General features: G+C 50.9%; 1 protein-coding gene across 3 annotated transcripts in view; it reads right to left on the reverse strand.

Annotated features, from left to right (window-relative positions):
- LOC119453767 (serine/threonine-protein kinase LMTK1) overlaps window positions 1-22,183 on the reverse strand; it is a 90,323-nt gene that overhangs the window by 16,012 nt on the left and 52,128 nt on the right. For 2 of the 3 annotated variants that reach the window (XM_037715820.2, XM_037715819.2), the window contains exons 14-16: window positions 20,938-21,241; window positions 13,482-13,620; window positions 6,519-6,764 (exon numbers count right to left, since the gene is read on the reverse strand). In XM_037715820.2, coding sequence (XP_037571748.1) covers window positions 6,519-6,764; window positions 13,482-13,620; window positions 20,938-21,241 — 689 coding nt within the window. The remainder of the gene's footprint in view (window positions 1-6,518; window positions 6,765-13,481; window positions 13,621-20,937; window positions 21,242-22,183) is intronic. The other variant, XM_049668494.1, reaches the window with a different exon arrangement.

Here is a 22,183-nt window from a genome sequence, read left to right on the forward strand (position 1 = left end):
TCATCGACACAGGCGTTGTGGAAAGGTCGAACAGCCCATGGGGCTTCCCGGTAGTTCTAGTCCCGAAGAAGGACGATACTTATCGCCTTTGTGTAGACTACCGCAGGCTGAATGAGGTTACGAAGAAGGATGCGTACCCTCTACCCTCCATTTCCTCTTTAGTATCTAACCTAGGCGGGGCGAAGTACTTTACGACGCTCGATGCTAGTCGGGGATATTTTCAGGTCGAAATGGACGAGCGTGACAAAGAGAAAACGGCTTTCACTTGTCACCGCGGGCTCTTTCATTTCAAAAGAATGTCTTTTGGCTTAGTCGGAGCTCCCGCTACTTATCAGAGGTTGATGGACCGAGTTCTAGGAGATGCGAAGTGGCAACATGCTCTCGCATATCTCGACGATATAGTGGTTTATTCGAAAACATTCGACGAGCACTTGCGCCACTTGAGAGACGTCCTAGACAGGCTGAGGTCCGCCGTATCACGTTGAACCCGAGTAAAGCTCAGATAGCTGCGAACAGAATAACGCTGTTGGGATTCACGTTGGACAACGGCCGCATTCTGCCGAGTGAGGATAAGCTCGAGGCTATACTGAGCTACCCGTCGCCGAAAGATATCGGCGAACTGAGACGCTTTCTGGGATTGGTGAACTTTTATCGCCAATTCATTCCAGACTGCGCGGCAGTGCAAGCGCCTTTAACGAAGCTCTTAAGGAAAGACGAGCGTTGGACTTGGGGTCCAGAGCAGGAGGCGGCACTGCGCGGCCTCACAAAGGTGCTCGCTGACACGGCAGAGTTGCAGCTGCCCGACTTGAACAGGGAGTTTGTGATTCAAACAGACGCAAGCGACCTGGGTCTAGGTGCAATTTTGCTTCAGGAGCACGGAGGCATTCTCCGACCGGTTGCGTTCGCGAGCCGTTCGTTGACGCCGGCGGAAAGGAACTACTCGGTGACAGAGAAGGAGTGTCTCGCGATAGTTTTCGCTCTGCGAAAGTTTGACTATTATGTCGACGGAGTGGCTTTCACAATTGAGACTGACCACATGGCTCTCACTTGGTTGAGGCGCTTGAGTGAGCCGAGTGGTCGCCTGGCGCGTTGGGCACTGCTGCTGCAGCGTTACGACTTCACCGTGCGCTACCGCAAAGGAAAAAGCAATGCCGCAGCGGACGCACTTTCGCGAGCGCCTGTCCGAGGCGAGGGAGAAACCCTGGCCGTAGCCCGAGTAAGGGACGCGGAACAACCGTCGATCCTGGGCGAGAGCGTGAACCACGTAGATGTTGTCGGTTCCGCAGGAGTTGTCTTCAGCAGAAAGGAGCTGTTCGAGGCTCAGCAGAAGGATCCGTTTTGTCGAAAAGTGCTTGACAGGCTCCGAGAGCCGGGCGGCGCGGCCGCCGCGCACATGGAGGCAGCTGGTATTGCTGTCGGTGCGGAGCGCTCAGGAACAGCTGGTAATGCTGTGAGCGCACTGGATTCCTATCTGCTGAATTCCGACGGCGTCCTGCTGAGGTATATTCCCACCGAGAACGACACAAGTGAGGCGTTTAAGGTGGTGATACCGCGCGCGTTGAGAGGAGCACTGCTACGCTACTTTCATGACTCGTGCATTGCTGGGCACGCGAGCGGCCCCAAGACTTACGTTAAGTTGTGTCGCTTCGCTACCTGGCGAGGCATGAAACGGGACGTGATTCGCTACGCCCGATCGTGTCATGTGTGCCAAAGCGTGAAGCCCCGAGGCGGACGACCGCCCGGCTTCATGCAGCCTATCGACAGCCAGACTCCCTGGCAAATCGCGGCATGTGACATCATGGGACCGTATCCCACAACACCGAGCAGGAACAAATTCTTGCTGGTGGTCACGGATCACTTCAGTAAATGGGTAGAACTTTTCCCCCTACGAAAACTGACGGCACGGGTGATCATGGATAAGTTGATGGAGGTTTTCACCAGGTTTGGTTTTCCGGAGCAGTTAATAACGGACAATGCGTCCTACTTCACTGCAAAGGTGTTCGTTGACTCATGCGCCGCACTGGGCATTAAGCATAAGAAAACGACAACCTACCATGCTCAGTCGAACCCCACTGAACGAGTCAATCGCAACATCAAGCACATGCTTGTCGCGTTCTCTGAAAGGCATAAGGACTGGGATACCTACCTTCCAGAGATCGGGTTTGCATTGCGATCGACAGTAAACCGCTCGACTGGGTATGCGCCTTCTTCTCTCAACCTGGGGAGAGAGCTGCCGAATCCGATGGATAGGGTTCTCGCGGATCGCAGCGGAATGCCAGTCGCGCCGTCAGCACGAGCTGAATACGCGACGCATCTACGTGCCAAGATGACGGAAGCTTTACATAAAGCACGCTGTAATCTTCGCACTGCAAGGGCACAGCAGAAGGCGCAGTACGACCGCTCGCATCGGAACGTCCACTACGAAGTGGGCGATCTGGTGCTTCGACGCCAGCACGTTCTCAGCGATGCTACCAAACAGTTCGCTGCCTCGCTGGCGCCGAAGTGGACCGGGCCGTATCTAGTGAGAGAGAAGGTTTCCTCGCTTGTTTACCGGCTCGAGAACAAGAATGGAAAGCCGATCGGCGGACCGGTACACGTATGCGACCTGAAACGCTACGTGCCGCGTGATGAGCAGTGGGATGACGATCAGGCCCTCCCTCAACCGCGATCGGTGAGAGAGAGCAGTCAGAACAGAACGGCGAGCCCGCAGCCGCGCTACAATTTGCGTAGCAGGCGAAGGTAATCTGACTGCTAGTTGCGTAACCCGACGACTGCGAGGAACATTCGTAAGTCCGGGTGGCGTTGCGTACCGCGTGAGCATACAGCCGCGCCGGGCTGGCACCTTGGTAGTTCCTGCCGGGGAAGCGAACGTCTAGTGACCACGGAGCGCCGAGTATGGACGACGAGTCGTCGAGGCCACGACGGGAATGTGGCGTGAACGCTCGACGCGTGGGTGTGCGGTTTCACCAAAGACTGCTGTGAGGGCCAGTGCGGTGATTATCCTGTGCTGCGACTCGAATTGGTGATGATGCTTGCGAACATTCCCTTCGCAACAGACGTCGATGGTGTCCCCGGATACGGCCAACTATGCTGCTGATCACAGTGCCGTTCCGTGCAGTTTGCTATGCAGTTGCTGATAATAATTTCCAGGAGCAGAGCAAGACGAGATACGGCCGTGCGAATTGCCTGCAGTACGCGCTGGAACAACTGACGCCCTTGCAGTACTGACGGCGCTACGCCGGCCTTGGAGCCGCACGAACCGCTAGCCGGCGGACGACCACCCCCTCCAGCGCAGCCGACACCTAGGGCGCAGCACTGAGAGTCACCTTCGAGCCCCGACAACGATCCCGCCTCGCAAGCCCGAGCAGTGCAGCTGACCAGCCGCCTCCGAGTCGGCATCAAGTGTCCGCCAGCTGAGGGCTACATCACCACAACGCTTCCTCGGTCGCCAACCTCGGCGGGTACTCAGGCAAACGGACGTCCCTAGGTGCCAGCCTCAACGTACGGGGGCCTTCTTAAGGGGGGGAGGATGTGGGGGAGCACACGCTGCCACCTTCTCCCGCGGGCGCTCGCCCGTCGCCGGCGCACGGAGCGCCCGCGACAGCAGCCGGGTGGACATCTCGTGCGCGCACACCGCGCGCTGCGGGAGCCGGGCGAACACGGGAGAAATGCACTTTGCCCTCTCCCGGTTCTCGCTCGCCTCTCGCGACGCGCGTGCCGCGCGGGAAGAGGGAAAGTATCCGGCGGGCGAGGAGGACACTCCCCTCGCGGAAAGGCAAAAAGGCATAAAAGAGCGCGACCGAGAGACCCCCGCTCTCTCTGACCTCGCTTGACCTTCTGCCTGGACGGATTTTTACCTGCTGAAAGCCGTGAGTGACCTCGTTCGCGTGACTACCACACGCGACGAGGCAAGCCTATTTTATTAGTTGTTATACAGAGCGGACTTCCCTCTACAAGTGTGTTTTATTGCTGACAGCAATAAACGTTGTTGAGTTGACTCGCTGGTTGCCTTATTCGCCCGAACCCTACGTAGCTGCGATTACACGCGCTACGGGTTGGGGAAGACCCCCACAAGCTTCAGCAGGTTCATCGTCTTCAGGCACTTCGCTTTCAAATATTTCAAATGGGATATGAATGTTAGTTTAGAGTCTAGAATGACACCTAAAAATTTATGTTCGCGACTCACAGATAGGCGTTCTCCATTTAGATGAATAACGGGGTCTGGTAATATACCTTTCTTATTAGAGAAGAGAACGGCCGTACTTTTCTGAGGGTTTAGTTTAAATCCGTTCTGGTCCGCCCACTTAGACAGCTTATTTAAACCAAGTTGTACTTGTCGATCGCAGATAGCCAGATTACATGATTTGCAACCGATTTGTACATCATCCACATATACAGAGTAAAACAATGTACGTGGAATGATGGTATGCAGCGAGTTCATTTTTACGACAAAGAGGGTACAGCTTAGCAAACCGCCTTGTGGTACACCAGTCTCCTGCGTAAATGGACGGGACAGGGCGTTACCGCCTCTAACGCGGAACGTGCGATTGGAAAGATAACTTCGAATAACGTTCAGCATATTGCCTCGGACTCCCATACCAAACAGATCACGGAGAATTCCGAAGCGCCATGTGGCACAAGACTTCGAAGGGTATGGGTGTGGAGACCAACCAGTGAAACGGTTTCGCAGACAACTTATTTTTCGTAAAACTTGAAAAAACATTCATAGCATCTCAGAACGAGCCAGAATTCGTAAACTTTAAGGAAAATTTGGGTGAAGTACACAGATGGCTAACAGTGGCAGGCATCCTTACTACCGTATTTATTCGAATCTAGGCCAATAGTTTTTTTTCAAATAATCACATGCGAAACTCTAGCGTCGGCTTAGATTCCAGGATTTAAAAAAACGCGCCAGTTTTTAACTGAAACTGATAAATACGGTGCATAGTTAGCGCCATCTAGAAAAGTCAGTATCGCAGCCACTACTAGCCACGCCAGTAGCCAACTGAAGTACACGAGCGACGTCACCATTTTGACCTGCGTCGTATCGGTAGTATCGGTATGGTGCAGCATCGGCGTGCGGTGTGGCGTTATTGTAATGGCACCAAATCAGCGATGCCACTATAGTGCCGTTTTCTAAACAAATACTATATTTACTCGAATCTAACGCGCACTTTCAACACGACCCTAAATCTGCGTCGGCATTTCAAAATGGCCACCTCGCACGCGCATCGAGCCTAGCTACCATAGCGTGCGGAAGCTTCCTCCGTGTGCTGCAGTACACGTGCTTAGGCAATAGTCTACCGTCTGTCTTCACGTTTAGCGTCTGCTCTATCTATCAGCATGAAGTACCGAGTTCATCATGATGCTGCATTTAAAAGGAAAGTGATCATCTGTGCGGAGAGGGGACGGAAATCGGGCCGGGCCGCATCACGGGCGTTCGGAGAATCCGAAACTTGCGAGTGGGACTAGTGCAAACAGAAGGAGAGGTTTTTCGCCAGCAAAGCAATGCGGAACGGTTTCAGTGGACCGAAGCAGGACGTAATCTGCAACGATCCACTCCGGCGATACGATCAGGCTTGGCCCTATCTTGAAAGCAATCTGCGACGGGTAAAGTCCGCCGCGCGCCATGTTTTCGCCACGTTGAAGCGAGAGGCATGCTAGCACGAAGGCACACTTCATCTCCAGCGTTCTGACAGTTCGTTTCCACGGTCAACGAGCGAGATGTGTTCATGTTTGCTTGTGCACGCGTGACACCGTGCTTGTTAATAGCGGTCTACTAATTTGCTATCGCATTCGATGCATCGCCTTTCGGGCGAAACTGCGACTTTTTTTATCCATCGCAACTTCAGTGCATAGGAAGGAAATCTATTTTTCCAAATGACAGAAAGTTGTATTTCTGTTTGAAAGCATGAGGTGCGCGGTACTTTAAAGGACTTTTTTTTTTCCTCACGGAAAACGGTTGCGCGTTACAATCGAGGAAGCGTGAGAATCGAGTAAATACGGTAGTTGTGCTAGCCGTAGAGGCATCGTCAAACGTTCAAGCCGGGCGGAACTTCGGCATCGGTCTGTCGTTGGAGGGGGCCACGGGAGATGCTTTTTGCGTGCGCCGCAACGAGAATGACATTTACCCAGGGACATTGATTGTGCGCTCCTTCCAAAAATGCAGCATCTCTAATGCGCTTGATGGTACTGAATATAGCGCACCGTTTGAAGATGTCAGCAGTAAGGAAGATAGCGACGAGGCTAGCAGCGATGGTGACATAGAATGAGCTCGGCATGTTCAAACTTAATAAATGATGTTTCATTTTGAGAATGCTGTCCTCGCTTTTTCGTTCGGCCTACATTCGAGGTAAGTTGTTTTTTTTCTGACTTCGAACTTTTGGGGGGTTGGCTTAGAATCGGAGTCGGCCTAGATTCGAGTAAATACGGTAATTAAAAACATCCGTCATTCTAACACCCTGTCGAAAAATGGCACATGAGGCATGCAGCCTTCGTCGGCGAGTTCGACCGCTCACCCGTAGGCAGCTCCTCGTCGTCTGTCGTGGGGAGGTCATCGTGCGAGAGGGCCGCGATGCAGTAGAGGGGAGACGCTGAAGCAGACCCGAAGGTGCTTCCGAGCTTGGTGATGCGCGGACGCACGGGCAGGCTGCGCAGCCCACGGTGCCCCCTGGGGGGCAGCTCGTCCTCCTCCTCGCTGCTGCTGCTGCCCCCATTGGTGGCTTCGGGAAACTCCTCGTCCAGACAAAACGGGAACTCCCAGTCTGCACGCGGCACGTCTGCTCAGTCAATAACACAGAGTGACTGATGCCGTATGAAAGAGACGTTAAAGGCAAGCGCTACAGTTAAACCTCGACGTAACGAAGTCAGTAAAATCGGCAATTTACGTCATTATACCGAAATTTAGTTATATTCAAATTCTCCCTTTTATGCAAATAAGTACAGCTGACGAAGGATTTTTCTTGCATGGAAGGGACTGTAAAAATATCCCAATTACTGGGCAATCAGAAAAGCTAATTTTAAAATGACGACAAGAAAAAAAAATTCTTGTAGATAGCAAAGCATTAGACAACCACACAAAGGCTCGTAGCTTTATCAGCTGTATCATCACCATCAGCCTATTTTTATGCCCACTGCTGGACAAAGGCCTCTGTTATGTCGCCCGGACGGTGCGGCCGAACGGATGCACCACACCACACATCGTAGCCCAGACGAACGGGAGCCCTTTATTGAAGGATGTCTGTCCTATATATACATACTATATCGAGTGTGGCGCCACATCTTGGCGTCTACAGATAATCGCAGATGAGTGGCGGCACCTGGTGCTATTGCACGACACTACATCTTTCCCTCCCGGGAAGAAACGTATGAATCATTAGAAAGTCCAGTCCGCACAAAGCAATCACAATTGCAGTCACTGTCTGTACACAGAAATCACAAAACAGTCACTATCTGTGTGAACACTCACTGCTGTCAAATCACTGCACGTAATCTTGGAAGCGCACTGGAGGTCTGCGATTTCTCCTTGGCCGGTCAGGCGGTGGCTCGGCATCGAGTCCATTGCCTTCTACCGGTACACTGCACTCCACCGTGCGAGAGCCTGAAGCCAGGGTATGCGGTTGCGAACCTTGCGGCTGTGGTGGGCTCGGCGGCACGGGTAGTGGTACAGGGCGTGAGGGAGACGCAAGTTGATCAGCGGAACTCGCTTCCTGCGTTTGATGCGGACCAGCAGGCGTAGTGATCCAAGTCTTCGATGGTACATCTCTCCTGTGACAGTCTGTCAACGGGGGCATGTCGTGCGCGCCAGAGATGTCTATGTTAGTTCCTTGCTCTGGCGATGCCTCTTTTGGTACCGCTGACAGCTGCGAAGCGTTCCAGGTTCGACCGTCTTCCAGACAGAAAGACCAGCGGCCGATTCTTTTGAGGATTTTCAATGGTGGTCCATAACTTGGAGTGCCCTTTGGTCCGGGAATTGGTTTTTTCACTCGTACGTAGGTGCCCACTTGGAACTTGGGGACCCTAGCAGCTCGCCATTGATCAGCGTAGGCCTTGCTCTTCCGTTGATGCTCTGCGACTCTTTTCCTGAGCACGCTCATCTCCCGCGATGGATTTGTGCTGAAGTCGGCCGTAGGCTGACCAATTACATCCAGCGATGTTCTCATGTGTCGGCCATGTAGAAGAACGGCCGGTGAGAGACCGGTGGTGCTGTGAGGGGTGGCTCTGTATACTCCCAAGTATTCAGTCACAGTTGCCTTCACTGGGCGCTGCTCCAGCAGGGCCAGTTGAATGTACGACTTCAGTACCCGATTAAATCTTTCCACTAGACCATTTGCCTGTGGGTGGTATACGGCAGAAAAGATGTGCCTGATTCCACGGTCTTCAAGGAAGGATTCAAATTCCCTCGATGTGAACTGTCTGCCGTGGTCAGACACTATCTCTGTCGGGTAACCCTCACGTGCGAAGAGTGAGAGTAGAAACTTCGTCACCGTGCGGGAGGTAACATCAGCACAAAAAGCCACTTCTGGCCATTTTGAGAAATAGTCAACTACTGAAATGACGAATCTGCAGTCTGTAGGTGCACGCTCGAAGGGACCAACAATGTCAATAGCTATCTTGTCCCAAGGTTTGTCAGGAAGAGGGATTGGCTGCAGTGGTGTGGGCGAGTTCTTGGCACTTTTGTCCGCGCTCTGACAAATGGCACAACTGCGGATAGTTGTTTCAACGTGTTTGTCTAACCCTGGCCACCAATACTTCTCTCGTAGGCGTTGTTTGGTTTTCACGATACCAGGGTGTGATTCGTGAGCCAGCTGGACAAAAGTGGCTGTGAGCTTGGCGGGGACTACGATGCGCTCAGTACGCAAGAGTATGCCATCAACCACTGTCAACTCCTTTCGGACTTCATAGTAGGGAGTCAGGTTAAGTGCCAGGTTTTTGCGTGGCGGCCACGATGTCTGTACGTAACGGGCAACGTCTTGGAGAGTGCTATCCTCCGCGGTTGCATGCTTCAGTTCATCGTGATGTACACACATTACCAGAGACACTATTTCTTCTTCTGACTCGGTGCCACCTTCAGTGTCTGGAAGAGGTAGCCGGGACAAGGCATCAGCTACCTTGTTGTGCTCACCACGCCTGTACTGCATCGTGAAGTTGTACCGCAGTAACCGTGCAGTCCATCTTGCTATGCGGAGTGGTCGCTGTCCTGTGCCTTGAGAAGAAAGCAGGGCTACTAGAGCTTGGTGATCCGTTTGCAGAGTAACTGGACGACCCCATAGGTACACATGCCATTTCTCTAGAGCCCACAAGCAAGCTAGAGCCTCACGTTCACCAGTCGAGTACTTCCGTTCTGCTTCCGTCAATGTTCGTGACGCGAATGCCACAGTTCGAATGTGCCGACCATCAACTTGTTGCAGTACCGCACCTAAACCATATGCGGATGCATCGGTGGCCACAATGACGGGAAGTGCTGGATCGAACATTTGTAGTACCCTGTGGGAGGCTAGGAGGTTCTTTACTCTTGTAAGACTGTTCTCAGCAGCAGTGTCCCAGATAAAAGGAGTGTCCTTACGAAGAAGTCTGCGCATGGGCTCCACTTCCTCTGCTAGGCGTGGAACAAATCTAGCATAGTATTCTACTAGTCCCAGGAACGACCGGAGCTTGCCAGCATCTGTAGGGGTGGCAGCGTGAACAATGGCGTCAACTTTGGTCTGAAGGGGTGCTACTCCTTCGGCGCTAACGCGGTGACCAAGAAACGAGAGTTCGGATGTGTTGAAAACACATTTGTCATTTAGCTTGAGCCCAGCGTGTGAAATTCGTTGCAGGACTTCCTCTAAGTTCCGCATGTGCTCTTTCTCCGACTTGCCGAAGATGATGACGTCGTCCAGGTAGCAGAGAACGCCTTTGCATCCATGTAGAATTGACGTCATGAGTTGCTGGAATGCTGCTGGTGCTGAGGCTAGGCCGAAACATACTCTCTTAAATCGAAAAAGGCCATCGTGCGTTATGAACGCTGTAATATCTCTACTGTCTGGATGAAGCAGAACCTGGTAGTATGCGGAGGCCAAATCCAACTTAGAAAAGTAACGGGCACCGTTCAGGGCATGCAGCAACTCTTCTGTGTGTGGCAGGGGAAAGCTGTCGACCACCACAGCTTTGTTAGCTTCGCGGAGGTCCACGCAGATGCGAATGCTGCCATCTTTCTTGCGAGCTGCAACAATAGGGGAAACCCACTCTGACGCATTTACGCATTCAATGACATCAGCAGAAAGTAGGTTCCTCAGTTCGTCGCTGACTGCTTCTCGCACTGAAAGTGGTAGGCGTCTGAGCTTCTGCGTGACAGGAGCTACCGACTGTTTGAGCTTGACCCGATGCTGGACACCTTTGGCAAGTCCTAGCTCTGGTGAAAACAAGTGTTCGAACTTGGCCCATAATGAAGTAGGCATACCAAACTTGGGTGGACCCAGTGGTGGCTTCGTGGTGGGTGGAGACAACTTGTTTGTGTTCTGCGAATGCATTTCGGGGCGTAGGATTTTGGGGCCTTTTGTGTCGACGTTCGGTTCAACGGCCATATTAAGGCAGCGCAATTCTGTGCCTACAATCTGGAGACCAAGAGCTTTTACAGCATCAACACCCAGGAGTGATGTTCCACCTGGTGTAACGTGAAACGTTACTACAGCCGTTTCTGATTTGTACGTTACGAGGGCGGTGAACTGGCCATGCACAGGAATTTTCCGACGTGAAAAATCCAGCAACGTTATTTGCGACTTTTTCAGCTCAACTTGGTCTCTGAACCGGCTCCTAAAGTTATGTTCTCCCATTATCGACACAGCTGAGCCAGTGTCCACTAAGAATGTTATGACGCACGGGCGTGATGCCAGAGCAACAGGTTGAACCCCGACATCAACGTAGACGCCCGTACGCTTCTCAGCGTGAACAGTAAAAATATTCACGACACTCTCAGCGTCTTCCTCTGAAACGATTTCGGCAACTCGAGCCGGGCGTCTTCCACGTCCGCGACGCGAATTTCGGCAGTACTGTTGAAAGTGACCTCGGCGGCCGCACGCGAAGCAGGCTCGACCGCGGGCTGCACAGGCTGACGGCTGGCAGTTTTGTGCGCCGCAGTTGCCGCACACGTTTGTGTTTACGGAGTACGGGACGACGGCGCTAGCAATCTCCGGCGCAGGCGGACGAACGAAGCCGGAGCGCGAAGAGCTAGGCGTACTACGTCGGTCGGTACTGCTGGACTGGCGTACATGTCTGCGACGGCCTGTCGGGTTGCGTCCGCGGTTATGTTGTGGTACTACTCGATCCACAGGGGCTGTTCCGAGAGCTTCGGATTCGCGCTGCACTTGCTCGCGAAGAAGCGCTATCTCCACGGCGCGGTCAAACGTGAGCGCGTCACCCTCGAGCAATAGCCGCTCCCGTAGGCGCGGGCATGTGACCCCGGCGACGAACTGGTCGCACAGATTTGTATCCGCTTGTGCGGCAAAGTTGCATGACGAAGCCAGTTCGCGAAGCGCAAGAGCAAACTCCGATATCGGCTCACCGTGCAGTTGACGACGGTCACGGAAGCGATGTCGCTCGACGCGTACGTTGCAAGTAGCGGAAAAGTGTCGAGCCAGGGCTTGAACAGCTGCGTCGTACTCGTCCGGTGGCTGTGCGAGCTCGGCATCGGCTTGTTTGATCTCTGTCGTTCCAACTGCAGCGGTGGTTGCAGAAGGCGTAACCGTCTGAAGGGGGGCGGTTCCCGCACTCGGATGCGCGGGCGGGTGGTCTGGGGCGTTCGATGGTGGTGGCGGTGGCAGGGCGTCGAAAATTCGTTGTCCTTCAGGTCCGAGGCAGTGCAGAAGGAGGGCTCGGCGGCGGGCCGCCGATAGCTCAGACGCTCCAGAGGCGAGCGTGAAGTTTTCAAACAGGCGCAGCCATCGCGGCCAGGGGATGGCGGGCGTGCCTGGTGAAACGAGGAACGGCGGCGGCGGCGAAATTCCGGGTAGCATCCTCGTCGCCAGTTTGTTATGTCGCCCGGACGGTGCGGCCGAACGGATGCACCACACCACACATCGTAGCCCAGACGAACGGGAGCCCTTTATTGAAGGATGTCTGTCCTATATACATACTATATCGAGTGTGGCGCCACATCTTGGCGTCTACAGATAATCGCAGATGAGTGGCGGCACCTGGTGCTATTGCACGACACTACAGCCTCTCCCAGTGATTTTTATTCCCCCTATCTTGCGCTAGCTGATTGCAACTTGTGCCTCCTAATTTCATTACCCGACCTAGTTTTCTGCTGTCCTTGACTGCACTCCCCTTCCCCTTGGCACCCATTCTGTAATTCCAATGGTGTACCAGTTATCTACCCTACGCATTACATAGCAGCTCCACTTTTTCTCTCTTAATGTCAACTACTTAATGCCCTTGGTCTAATTCATCTAGAATGATCTATGTTTTTTGTGAAGCTCGGTGCATCATAGCTGGGACATCCTGTATATTAATGACGTAGTAACTCTTTATATTCAGTGGTTAATATGCCGTAAGGAGCGCAGGTACAAGTACAGACACAAAAACATTTAATTTGACATTTCAGCCAGGGGCCAGCCTTTATCGGGAGTGAGCTTACAGGCACAGAGTTCCCAATATAGTATACAACGTCTCCCGAGGGCAGTGCCAACGGGTACTGTTTTCGAGCGTGTCAAGCAAATATTTTGAAGTATGATTTTTCCAAACCATATGACAAAAAAAAACATTTTTTTGCACTGTACAATAATTTAAGTACATCAGCAAGTAACTCAGTACACGAACGTCTTTGCATTCAGCCTGCATCAAAATGCAGCCGCCCTGGCCAGGCTCATACCCTTGACATTGAGCTCAGCAAAGCCACTAGGCTATCTGTCTGAGCCTTTGTTTTGCACGGTTCAGAATTTCAGCGGAGTTGGCCTTTATATGTCCCCTAAACGCCTCTCTCTAGGAGACGTGAACATTGCCAGTAACAAGCGTTATACGTTAGCACTCAGTTTTTTTTCTTGATAACACCACTGAATTCTGCTTATACCAATTCACACTTTTTGAATACATAATGTTGGTGCCACACACGCAGTGGAAGAGACGCTACAAGAAATGAAATCGGTTCACTTGTGCGTAACAGGAAAGTAACACAAGGAGGAAGAGCAGGCGTGCAACTGCGTGAAAAAGGTGAGCTAGCACATGGACTGGTATTGATGTCCTTTGCATATGGACCAATCGACAGTGTTTACCCTGTTGAAGCCACTTGCACGACCCTGTTGACCCTGAGCCCAGAGAGGAGCATGCAAGTGTTTCTTTACTTATAATCCCTATCGTGATTGGCAGTATGTTATAAATAAATAAATAAACAAACAAACAAACAAACAAATAAGCAAATAAATAAGAGGTTGTTTAGAGGCACCTATAAGAGATGCACCCCATTCACCAAGAACCACTGCAGTGAGAAAACAGTATCTTTTCACCTCTGAGGCCAGCGTAGTCAAAGGCTGACGGGGGAGCAGATGGCGGTGGTGACGGAGGCACCTCCTCGTCGGCCGAGTAGTGATGCACCGAGGAGATGACGTCGTGGAATGACACCGTCTTGCGCAGCGACGTTGAGCCCTGCGCCAAGAGACAGACACCCACTTTTCAGCAAAGTTGTGACACTCTCTTCCAAGACTCAACACTATAACCGACGGAAAAGTTGACATAAGCAGAGGCCGGATTTTGAGGCACTAGCAATGCGAGTTTCAGGAGCCTCAAACAGACGTTGAAAGCCACATTTCAGGCACCACAGAGGCCAAAAGCGGCAGCATAAACTGTTTCCAAACCCACTAGCTGTTTTATGTATTGAATGTGTGTAGCCCTATTTTTAAGGCAAGAAGCTGACACATAGCATTCACTCATGAGATGTGACAGGCAGAAGCCATGTTCTGCAAGCCATCGTATTACAATGCTTTGCTGGGCAGACAGGAAGCCGCTTTTTTGCCAATCCACATACTGCAGTCAACATGCTTAAAACATCTGCTCCGACACTATGAGCACGTATAGTGTATATTTAATAGCCAAATTTCCCTGCTTACACTGCTGCATCAAGAGGAGCAAGCACGAGAAATCCAAAATACGGTACGAATGTGGCTGAACGATTCATGAGAAGAGATAAAATCCGTGCCTAATGGATTGAAGTCAACACATGTTCCAGTAAGAAACCAAGCATGGAGTAGTGAACGTTTACAATTATTTGTAAAAGTTGTAGGAACAGTAACACACGATTCCCATTTCTAGGATTTGGGGTTCAAGGTTGTGCTTATTTTCACTTGGAATAACCTGGCCGGCTGAAAACGAGCGCACAACATCGAGACGTGAACGTAAGACTTTCGTATTTTCGTATATTTCACAGCTTCATGCACTCTGGGATTCTTCAGTGTCTGCAGCGCCTGTTGTAAATCGCACCCATTCGTCACCCATGCGCCACTTCTCGCGATTTCCTGATTAGTGAAGCATTCGTGCCACACTTTGCTCCGTTTGCAATGTTCCACACAAGACAGATTGTCTGCGCCACCCAATATACAGCGAAATGAAAACACGTATACAGCTGAGCTCAAACTTTGCATTAGGAAGTACAGTGTAGACTGCTTATAATGTAAATCGCCGGAGTCATGATTATCTGCACTATAAGCGGTACCGCACTATAACCAAAACAATCATTTTCAAGCCCTGCACGTATGCAAACCATGTAGACCAAGCATGTAGACACGCTTTGTACTATCGCGCACATCGCGATTACGTTTTCGCCAGTGAACTGGCGAAAACATAATCGCGATGTAGCAGGTGCTCTTCAAGCTCGACAGCTTTAGTCATAACGAAACTGTTAGCCGCAACCGCTGCGGAAAAAACCGTGACCGCTATCGACGCGATTATGAACGGCGACTTCGCGGTGCTGAAGGCACACGCCCGACGCCCACAAAGAATCTGGACGAATTAACTACCATTCACTGCAACACCTGCAGTCGAAACCACGGTCGCTATCTATGCGATCATCGATGGCGACTGCAGTTTTTTAGGCACGCAGCCGACGCGCGTGCCGAGTAAAAACGAAACTACTGTTCGCCGCAACCGCTGCGGAGAAAACCGCGGCCACTATCGATGCGATCGTGGATGACAACTACACAGTTACGAAAGCCTGCGGCCAATGCGGTGTTATGCACGGTGGTAAACGCAATAATACAGGCTTTAAAGACACAAATAGGCTAGTAGCATTCCGGCGTTACTGTCATTCGCGTACGATTTCAACTGATGGCTGTGGCGATGCGGACTCCGCCGCTTCGTTTGGGTTGGACGCTAGCGTCGTTCTTGTTCTTTTGCCTTGCACATTTGCGGCGCTCCTCGCTCACCAAGCTCCGAAGGTAGTCAGAATTAACCGATTAGCGGTCAAATAAGTCCGAATTAACGAGAGTTTGATTGCATTGAATAATGCATATGCCAGCCGGGACCACGCACCTTGTTGAGAAGTGTGCTCGCTGCCGCCCTCGTCGGCAAGATTTTCCCGCGGAAGCCGCATTATAATCGGTATTTCGTCTCACGCGGCTGCACTGTAAGCGGTATGCGTATACATGGAGTTCTATGTGAGGGTAAACGGGAGTCGGAAAAGGCTGCGTTGTAGCCAGCTCTGCACTATAAAGGGTTACGTTATAAGTGGTCTATACTGTATCGTAATTTTCGGCGACTTCCTTGATTGCCAAGTTAGAGAGTTGTAAACCTAATACATTAGTTTTCTTTTTGCAAATTTCAAGAATTTTTCTAAGCAATTTACTGAATAATTTGAAAGTTCACTTGCTACAGTTAGTATATTTAAATTTGTTTCGTTTAAATACAACAAAACTTAAACTTGGTGCAGTGGCTTCCGAAAAAGCTATCTCCATTCCTGCATACAGTTAAACCTGCTTATAACGAACCTCCATATAACGAATTCCTGGATATAACGAAGTTTTTTCGATTCCCCGCCGTTACTCCATAGAAGCACATGTATTTGAGACCTCTACGTAACGAAGTGGCAGCGGGAGACCCCCTCGATATAACGAATTTACCCCTCCGACCACCTAGAGATTTCGCCCCAAATTTTGTCATTTTTGCGCGAGCAGCAACCGGAAGCACCTTCTCCGCCGCGATGGAATGCGAAGTGAGCGCACGTGTGCGAGGCGGACCTGCATCCCTCGACCCGGCGATCTTGCCGCCGTGGGCGTGACCCTTCCCCCTCCCTTCATTCAAATCTGAACCTGCTGCTTGCTGCAGCTGGCCTAGCCCGCCAAGCCGGCACTCTCTCCTTTTCCAGCTGATGTTGCCGACGCGCTGGTACACGCTGGTACACGCTGTGGCACATTACACTCGATGAGCGCGGACAAGCGCTGTCAAACGCTGGCGGCATGTGGAAGCGCCGCTGGAGAAGCGAGCGAAGTGACCTTCGTGCTGTTGTCTATCGCTTCAACGCAAACTGAGCACCGAGAACCCACAGCACGCAGAAAGCTACGAGCCGCCGACGCACCTAGACTCTGCCCCAATGCAGATCACTTTCAAGATACGGCCGCGCGAGATTTAGACACGGTCGTCGGCTCCCCTCGCATGTTTTCACTCGCACATACAGCATACGGCGCGCGGCGACTGCGTTATCGCCCTTGCACTTTAGGGTACGGCCACGCTAGCGGCAAAAACACGCAGCAAAAACGTGCGCGTCAAAAAAGCGCAGCAACGCGTCATGCCACGCGCGGCAGAAGCGGCAGGAATCGGGGGTCTTGCGGCGTGCCGTGCGAAATGGGTTCTGCGGCAAATGCCTGCGTGCCGCGAGATGAAGAACCAATCAAGAGCAACGAGGGTGACGTCACGGAGCCATCACAACCGGAACGCCGCCGGTCCGCGCCGGGTTTTCTATCGACGATCGTCGTCTCTCGCATGAAAGAAACAACTGAGCGCTCGCGGTGTTGCTCGCCCGTTCGGAGAGCGCGGGAGATCTTATCGCGCTGCCGCGCGGCGAGACGACGCGCGTGCCATGGTGGCCTCACGGCAAGGCGCTGACACGCGGCAACTTGCCGCTAGCGTGGCCATACCCTTATATACGGAATATCTATGAGCCAAAACCAATTTTAGGGCCACAACGCGTCATGGACACCAACTTTATATAGCAAATACGGAGCTCAAGGGCCACGTGGTTGCAAAAGTCACGTGACCAAGTAGGCTAGGCACTTAGGTATTTCTCTGCCTAAAATATAGGGAACTCCTAGGTACAACTGGTGCCCTTGAATATTCGAAAATGGTATAACTGTGGCTGCTGTGAAGGGATCGGTACTATTCCTAAATGAACGCATCACTGTTTTGATGATCCAAATATAATCTCACTATCAGGGAGGGAGCAGTCTACCTGACTGGATCAGCATTTGTTTATTTGGGGTGTTGCTACGCTGCGCTCCGCACCACCCCGACCGCCACTTCGCGTCGGCGCCCGGGCTTCCGCCGTGGCACCGGGGTCCAAACGCGAGCAGTATCCGCTTGCGCAAGAGCGGACGCTCGCATCGTCGGCGGCTGGACGACTAATAAGCCTTGATATAAAATGCAAAAAAAAAACAAGTTTCTATGTTGAAAAAAAAAAAGTAGTCAAAAGTGGGACCCGAACACTCGCCCAGAAGACCGCACTAGAACCTGAACGCGCCTTCAACTGCTCGGCCATCCCGACAACTGTAATTTTGCAGAACACACAGCACTATTTATCCCATAGGAGCTCAGTTTATGACATTTGTGGCATTACGGTATCTTTAGAAGCAATCATTTTCAGTTATGTGCTACAGGAGTGTTGCGGAACAATAACAGCTATTCTTATTGCTCCGTCGCGTACACTGCAGCATGCAAAGAGTGATAGAGTGTGTCGGCACGTCGTGCCACCATCGCCGTGCCACGTCGTGCATATAACTTGTCTTGTCGCAAAATTTGCAGCAATGCATCACAACGCGCGAAGTAGACAAAGCGGTCCTAGGCGTAGCGCTTTCACAGCTGTCCAACTCAGTGCGCAAGGCGGCGGCGAACGGCGACGGTGGCGAACGTGGGCGACAGCATGCATGCGAAGCTCTAGGTACAGCGTACCCTAGGGCGGCATTGCCTATGGCGGCTTTGTTTTCCCTGTTCCTTGAAGCGGAGAATTCCCTGGAAAATGGCGTTTCGAGGATACTTTCAACCGACCAATGAAAACGAGGATCAGTCTCCTGTGGACACGGCCTCCGTCGACAAGTCACCAAGCCAAGCGACATGAAAAGTCAAAATGGCCGCTCGGGCCGGCAGTTCGCAACGTATGATGCGGGAACGGTTCCACAGTTGCGACGCAACAGCGGGGTTACCAATGCATTGAGTTCTAAGGGAGCTGTGCCGGGACCGGTCGAAAACAACGTAACAGTCGCGAAAAGCCCCCGGGAACGTAACAGCGAGGTTCTACTGTAACACTATACGACGCTACGACGCCATCGTGACGCTCGCTCTTCATTTCCAATGCCTCGTGCTTGTGCGAAACGACACGCGTCCACGCATCCGGTACCTGGTGTGACATTCCAGGATGAGTGCTTCGACGAAAACGGAAAATGGGTGCGCGTTACAATTGAGGGCGCATTAGAATTGAGTAAATACGGTAAACGTCTATTTTTCGAATTTTCGTGCCGAACCTGCATATAACGAAATCCTATTTATAACGAAGTTTTCGGGAATTTGTCAATTTCGTTATATCCAGGTTTAACTGTATTTATATAATAGCTTTCGAGCTAAAGCTTCCTCCAAGTTTATCTCAAAGTGCCAGAGCAGCACGATCAACATTATTGTGACGTCACGATGTAGAGCAAAGTATTGTCAAATTATCATGACAGTGAAGGATTAGACTGTGGCGCAAAAGCGAGTCACGAAACTGACCCTTTACTCTGCAAATCTGTGCCCACAAGAACAAGTTACACTCGGGCTGAACAACAGTGACGAGCACATGCGTTGATCATCGAAAATCTGATCTGCGGGGCAAGCTGACAGTGTGTAGCAAAAAGGCTAGATATGATGTTGCTAATAGAAAAGCAAATAAGAGTGCTGGTCACATATTTCTAGCTACACTCACATAGGTGGCCGCTGAAACGATTGCAGAAATGGAGCAAGGCAATTTTATCCTGACACATCCACCGCCTGAGTACCTAAACTAAAACTGGCTCACAAAAAGAAGTGTTACATTAAATCGTTTCAACCGCACTGGCCAAGTACCTACTTTTTGTATGGTCCAGAGAGCTTACTTCCGTGAATTGCAATAATAATAATAATAATAATAATAATAATAATAATAGCATCATAAATCAAATATATACGGTACTATGCAGAGACGATTGCCACTGCGTGATCTTGGCGCCGCGCTTGTCAAGTTACAATGCCCAAACCAAGGCCGTATATGTACGGTATTGACCCTTTCCGGAGGCCGCATATGTACGGTATTGACCCTGAAAGGGTCAATACCGTACATATACGGCCTCCGGAAAGGGTCAATACCGTACATATACGGCCTCCGCGAACACCTTCAAAATGGTCAATGGCGTACATGTACGGTATTGCTTGTACATTTAAAAAGCTCGCCTCTTTCGATCATTTCTTTCGCTGGCCATGTGCTGCCACTCGAAGGAAACACGTGGAATTTTTTACTTGCGCCAATGCCTCTCCGGGCTTTTTTTTTTGTTTTGTTTTATGGTAACAGCGCGGTGGCTATTGCTCGCGCATCCGGGCGTGCGCGGCGGCGACAAGTGCACGATTCTTTTGATTATTTCTTTCGCTTGGTATGTGCTGCCACTCGACGGGAACACGCGGAATTTTTTACTTGCGCCAATGCCTCTTTTTTTTTATGGCAACGGCGCGTCAGCTATCGCTCGCGCGGTGATGACAAGTGCGCGATTCTTTCGATTATTTGTTTCACTTGGTATGTGCTGCCACTTGACGGGAACATGTGGAATTTTTCACTTGCACCTATGCCTCTTTTTTTTTTTTATGGCAACGGCGTGTCAGCTATCGCTCGCGCATCCGGCCGTGTGCGCGCACGCGGCGGTGGCGGCAAGTGCGCGCATCTTTCGAGCATTTCTTTCGCTTGGCATGTAGTGCCACTCGACAGGAACACGTGAAATTTTTTACTTGCGCCATGCCTCTCCATTTTTGTTTTTGTTTTTATGGCCCCGGCGCGTAGGCTATCACTTGCGCATCCGGGCGCGTGCGCGCGGCCCCGGCGGCAAGTTGCGGTTTTCTCCTGCGGCGGATCCCGCTTGTTGGATGCCCTAAACTGATGGCTATCTGGTTTCAAATCTCTCAAAGGGTGACCGCTTGTTACTTGATCGTTTATCGTCCACCGCGGCGCGATTACACCTGTTCCCAGGCAGCCCGCGTATATACACAAACGATGCTGCCGTTTTTGTGTGTCCTTTTTTGGAGACCACAAAAGCTCTATCGCACTTTGTTGGCGATAAGACGAAGGCTTCTCACTTGTTTCTGTTTCCGGATGTGCACCACAACCATTTTTCAGTGCGTTTATCTTCTTATTCATGAATAAACATTGTGCATTTTACAACACAATTTTTTTCTCACTTTACTGTCACTTGAAAAAATTACCACCTTATTTTTTCGAAATAGGTTCTTTCGAAGAATTTAAATCAGCAATAAAAAAAATCGACCCTGGGGGATCCCCCGCATTTGGCAAAAAAATTCGACCCTCAAAGGCCGACCGAGTTGGCCTAGCCAGGTGACGTGGAGTTTACTCGCGTCTATCGTGGACCAAATAAAGTTCACTCGCTCACTCACTCACACTCAAAGGGTTAAGGCTGCCACCTGCCTTGACATCTGCTTGGTCATGAAATCTAACACTCAAAATACACCACGGGAATCTCGCGAGGTGCGCACCTTTCCGGAAACCGGCTTGCGCCTGTTACCGCTGGCAGTCTTGAGAGCAGACTTGGTGGGCGTGGCCCTACGGTCCCAAGTGCTGGCACGCCTCGGGGAGGTGGGGCTGCCTTCCAAGCTGCGCGGTCGCTGCGCAGGAGACGCTGTCGTTGCAGTGCTTCCTGCTTTCGCTACGCCATCTGCCATGCCATCTGCCTCGTCCTGTGCCAGGCACTCGAACGATCCAGACGTAGAGGTGCACGACGTCCCCGTGCTACTCGTGTCGTCCGTGTCTTCAGCGTCGTCGTCCAAGCCATCTTGCTTCCTGCGAATGCCACAGCATTCTTGACACTTTATATCAAGTTTATTATATTGCAAGCAAACAGTTCAAACCTGAGCATATAACAGTTGCGAGGTCCCAACGTTAATCACCAGGGGTAAGGGTCTCCCATGCTATCAAAATATATAAAGAAAATAAGAAAATAAAGTTGGCCACATAAAAAAATGCACAAACTGAGGAATAAAAAATTTGACAGGTTAAGACAGGAAAATTCTGACAAGCATACACGATTAATCGTGGAATAAAAAGACTGCTCCAACTTTATTTTAATGTTTCCAAGAAGCAGCAGATTTCATGCAAGGACTTCCTGTCAAAAGATAAAACATCAACACGTCACACACTAGACAATGTCAACATTTTAGCATCTATATATAGATTTCTCAACCATAGTGAACTGGTCATTACAAGAGTACACTTACTGCACAGCCTCCCGTAAAAACTTGACCTTTCTTGTTTCATGCCTTGGAATTACAAGTTAGCTGCGTCTGTTATGTGGAGAAGGAGTTATTCATTTCGGGTCATTTTAAAGATAAACAGCACACATATTTTTCAAATATGGATGCAATGTGTGACAATTTGCTGCAATGAAAAATAGGAGTCAGTTTTGTAGACTCTTTCTAAAGAACTTGGTAGTTAGAGTTAACAGGAAGATGATAACCTCTTTTAGTTATGGGTGCGGCTTATGCGTGTGGGAACATGTTAAATAGCAATAAGCTTCCTCAAAACGGGCTTGCACTTACTGCACACAACTTCAACTGTTACAGCAGTACAAGCGGCAAGTTTGCCCAAGCACTTCTCCGAGTTTTTTTTTTTTTGAAAGGTAAGCTCATTTTATGCTGCCTCATGTTTAGCTTAGCGTACTGTCGCTATGGTTTTCTTGAAAAGATGCCAACAAAACTGCATCTGAAATACTCTAGAACCAGCAAA

The sequence above is a fragment of the Dermacentor silvarum genome, chromosome 5 (genome assembly GCF_013339745.2).
Source record: "Dermacentor silvarum isolate Dsil-2018 chromosome 5, BIME_Dsil_1.4, whole genome shotgun sequence".
NCBI classification, from domain to species: Eukaryota; Metazoa; Arthropoda; class Arachnida; order Ixodida; family Ixodidae; genus Dermacentor; species Dermacentor silvarum.